Here is a 4,474-nt window from a genome sequence, read left to right on the forward strand (position 1 = left end):
TTTAATTGGAATGTTTAGACTATTTACATTTAATGTAATTGTCAATATAATTACATTTAAACTTATTATTTTGCTACTTGTTTTCTATTTGTACCATCTGTTTTGTTCCTTTTCCTGCCCCCTTTTAGATTGAGTATTTTTTATGATTCCACTTTATCTCCTTTATTGGCATATTAGCTGTATCTTGTTGTCACTTTAGGGCAGGGGTTAGAAACCTTCTGTAAAGGGGCAGATAATAAATGTTTAGACTTTGCAGGCCATATGGTGTCTATCGCAACTGTGTAACTAATATGCTAAAACTCCGCTGTTCTAGCAGAAGCATGTGCGTGGTGTGGCTATTTACGAAAACTAGCAGTGGACCTAATTTTTCCCTTACCCAGGCTGTGATCATAGGGACTCTGATAGTATCTTTTTCTTCTGGCTGATTTACAGTTTTTTTCTTTATCATCCATTGCCAGCAACTTGATTATGAAGTGCCTTGACATTTTTCTTCATGGGTTTGTTGAGCTCTTGGATCTGTGGGTGTGGGGTTCTGCCTCCTTAGTCTGTTTTCTGGGACTTTAATTGCATATACATTAGGCTGCTTTACGTTGTCCCACATCTTACTGATGCTCTGCTGTTGCCCTTTTTTCAACTTTTTCCTGTGTTTTATTTTAGATTGTTGCAGTGTCTTCAAGTTCACTGATCGTTTCTTCTTAAGCGTCTAATCTGCCGTTAATCCTATCCAGTATTTTTTCATTTCGGGTGTCGTATTTTTGCCCCTGAGTTTTCAGTTTTCTTTAAATCCCATCCATTTCTTTTCTCATCATGCTCACGCATTCCTCTGTTTTCTTGAACGTGTAGAATATATTTATAACAGTTGTATTAACGTCCTCGTCTACTAATTCTATCATCTGACATCTTCTGAGTCTGTTTTTATTGCTTTTCCTCCTGGTCATGTGTTGGTTTTGTTTTCCTGCTTCTCTGCGTGCTTGATGATTTGGGGTTGGATGCCAGACATTGTGATTTTCACGTAGCTGTTGGATGTGTTGTGTTCCTCTCAATATCTGGGGGCTTTGTTCTGGGACACAGTGACGTTGGAAGAATCAGTTTGATTCTTTGGAGGCTCACTTTTAAACTTCGTTGGGGTGGGTCCTGGACAGGCTTTAGCCTAGGCCTCATCTGGCTTCACTGTTGAGGACTTTCCTGCTGGGGATTCTACGTGATGCCTCCTGTGTTAGTGTGCTTTTCCACACTGCCTAGAGGGATCATGAACTATTCCTGGGGTGGTTTTGTGTACTCCTTTCCGATGGCTCTTGCCGCAGGCCGGCTATTTTCTCACAAGCGTGCAGAGCGGTCCTCAGCCAAAGCCCCAGGGGGACCCCTCAGGAGATAGGTAGAGTCCTCTCTGCATTTTCTCCTCTCTGGTACTGCCCCCCAAAAGCTTGGCTCCCCCACCCCCACCCTTCCATCCTCCCAGGGTCTCCTTGACTCCACGTGACCCCTTCCCTCCGTTGCTTGCCGGGACACTGCCAGCAGTGGGCAGGGCTCGCTTCGTGTGTTCCCTTCTCTTAGGGGTCGCCACACTGTACTGCACTGCCTGCTTTTCAGTGTCTGGAAACCTCTGTTTTCGTATATTTTGTCCAGTTTTCTAGTTTGTTTGTTTCTTAGGGCAGGAGGTTAAATCCAGTGCCTGTTTGTTATTCCACCATAGCTGGGAGCAGAAGTCTCTCCCCCTTCCTCCATGCCTCCCACTCCTGCTTCTCACAGGCTTTGCTCAGTGACGTACCTACCTATGACAAGGAACTTCCCCTCGGCGTGAGCCCACACCCCTTCCTCCTCAACCCCTGATCCCATTGGCGTTTCACGACAGCCCTCTGTGGTACCTGCCCCAGCACCGTTGACCTCCCTGTGCATCTACTGTGAAATGGACGAAGTGCTCGCCTGGGGGTTAGATGCTCTGCTGCTCTGGAGAAGTTGTGCGGGTAGAGACGGAAATAAAGCAGTAGGTGAACTCCTCTGAGAAGAGTGTAGAGCAGGAAGAGTGGCCGGCTGAGGCAGAGCCCTGTGGAGCCCTGACAGCCTAGGGGCAGACAGGACAAGGCCTCTGCAGAGCAGTGGCCTGGGAGCTAGGATGCAAACCCAGAGAGCATGGGGTCTGAAAGCTGAAGGAAGAGAGTAGGAAGATGGGAGTGATCCGCAGTGACTGACAGGTACGTGGGAGACAAGCAGGCTGAGACCTGGAAGGGTCTCAGGGAAGGAGCAGCTGGCCACAGGCCCCCGCTGGCCCCAGTTCTGAGCTTCTGTGGATCGTGTTCCTCGCGTCTTCCCTGCTCATTACCCAGGCGGCAGGCCTTGCTTGTCCTTCAGCTGTCCAGTTCAGTGCGTCCACCCCCACCCCCAAGACAGCCAGCCGCTTCCTGTTCTCTGTCCCCATGGCCCACAAGCTGCCCACTGCAGAGCGTGGTTACCTTCTCCCTGCCTGTGTCCCTACTGCCTTGCAACTTCATCTTGCCACCTCGAGTGCCCGGCACAGCCTCAGTGAATACGGGGTGGGTGGAGAAAGCTCTAGAGCCTTGCAGGGCCTTTGTTTCCCACTCAAACCACAGGTCTCATGATGTTACACCACCTGCCTGGCTCTGGGGTGTGGTGAGGATCTAACACCCACTCCCACCCCTGTGGCTCCTGGAAGAACACCAGGAAAGGGGCAGCCCCAGGGACTTCTGGGGATTTGGGAACAGAATCTGGGGCGGGTGAAGCATAAGGAAGGAGCAGGCTCAGCCTGTGTCAGTTGTCGGGGGCCAGCTGGAGGGCCTGTGTCCCAGGCAGTGTGGGAGGTGAGTCTATGGCCCAAGGAGGGGCTCTCCTAGTATGCCCCCTTTGTGCAGGGGTGATGGTTTGTTCCCACCAGGCCCCGCACTCACCTCCTCACTTGCACCCTCAAATGCCAGCCTGACTGTCCTTGTCTCTGGTAACAGGTTGATGTCAGTGGAGGAGGAGCTGAAGAAGGACCACGCGGAGATGCAAGCAGCTGTAGACTCCAAACAGAAGATCATTGATGCCCAGGTGTGGGGCTCTGGCCTTTTGGTCAGCCACGGGTGTTAAAGGACCTGGGATAAGGAGGGGGTGACTTTGGTTTCTTCACATCCTCAGTCATACCCCACTGCAGAAGCTAAGGAGGATAGGAGATCGGGATCTCTGCTCCAAGAAGTCAGACTTGAGGGTCTCGGTGGACCACAAGCTCACTAGGACAGGCTATGAAAAGGGCGGGGCAACTCCTCCCTTGCAGGGGCAGCTTGGTGGGTATTGCCTTTCACCAAGGGTTCTGACCAAAGAGTGGAAACTGTTGGGAGGGGAATGGGAAAGGCTGGGGGTGACAGCAGGCTTGGGAGAGAGGGAGCAAAGGAGCTCTTGTTCAGAGCTGTGGCTTCCCAACTGCATGGAGAGGGGGAGACAGTTAAGAGACTGGCCTCCAGTCTCCTTCACCCGGGTCTGCGCCCTTTTCCTCTCCAGGCCCAGGGCTTGCTCAGTCTGGAAACTGCACAGGCTGACTGGTAGCTGTGGCCTCTGTGTTGTACACACCAGTGCACACACACGTGAACAAGCTTGTGCCCGACACTGCTGGGGCTGCTCCCTTTGGGTGAGAAGCAGGTGATGAGGTAGAGACATGAGTAAGGCGGGCGCAAGGAGGTGTTGGTCCATGATGGCAAGACCGCCTCCTCCCCAGCAGGACCACTGCCGCCTCGGTGCCTTTCCCATCCTTCACACGTGGTATCCTCCAGGCCCCCTGCCTTTCCCCTCCCAGCGCTTCTTGTAGGTGGACACAGCTCCAGGGAGATCCCTTTCCGGCACGGACCCCCTTTGGCCCAGGAGGCCATTCCGCGACCCCAGCTGATGCCCTGTTTGCCCACAGGAGAAGCGCATCGCCTCCCTGGATGCCGCCAACGCCCGCCTCATGAGCGCCCTGACACAGCTGAAAGAGAGGTACAGCATGCAAGCCCGTAACGGCATCTCCCCCACCAACCCCACCAAATTGCAGATTACTGAGAACGGCGAGTTCAGAAACAGCAGCAGTTGTTAACCTGCCCGAGGAGGGAGGACCATGGTGGCCCAGGGCAGGGTCTCGGCCTGGGGAGGAGCGGCCCCAGCGCAGGGGCAAGAGGCCGAGGCTTGGCGCCTCCCTCCAGCCGCGGTCCAGGAGGCGGCCGCAGAGGGAGCCGCGAGAGACTGATGCAGCGTGCCGGGGCACAGCGGCCCGCTCCCCGAGAAGCGCGTTCGGTGCAGGCCCGAGAGACTGCAGGCTGGGGAGCAGGCACAGGGGCTGCGCAATGTTTCTGTCGGGTGTTGAATTTGGTGTGCGTCACCTTTCCTCCTTGACCTGGCTGAGTGCATGTACCCCCAACCCCTCCCCAGGGAGGGAGCTGCCCGGAGAGCTGGAGGGTCGGAGAGCCAGGGGCCTACTCTCGTGGCTTCCCCTCCCCAGGACTGCCAGGCA

The 4,474-nt window shown here is 54.1% G+C and overlaps 1 protein-coding gene across 17 annotated transcripts in view; it reads left to right on the forward strand.

Moving 5' to 3' along the window:
- The window catches only part of DAB2IP (DAB2 interacting protein), a 165,807-nt gene that overhangs the window by 158,447 nt on the left and 2,886 nt on the right, over positions 1–4,474 (forward strand). For 14 of the 17 annotated variants that reach the window (XM_029201672.1, XM_029201677.1, XM_029201679.1 and 11 more), the window contains 2 exons: positions 2,958–3,045; positions 3,893–4,468. In XM_029201672.1, the coding sequence (XP_029057505.1) occupies positions 2,958–3,045; positions 3,893–4,060 (256 nt within the window). In that variant the 3' untranslated portion in view covers positions 4,061–4,468. Of the gene's footprint in view, positions 1–2,957; positions 3,046–3,892; positions 4,469–4,474 lie in introns of those variants that run through there. The other 3 variants (XM_029201675.1, XM_029201678.1, XM_029201676.1) reach the window with 1 other exon arrangement.

The sequence above is a fragment of the Monodon monoceros genome, unplaced genomic scaffold (assembly GCF_005190385.1).
Source record: "Monodon monoceros isolate NGI ecotype Baffin Bay Population unplaced genomic scaffold, NGI_Narwhal_1 Super_Scaffold_5, whole genome shotgun sequence".
NCBI lineage: Eukaryota > Metazoa > Chordata > Mammalia > Artiodactyla > Monodontidae > Monodon > Monodon monoceros.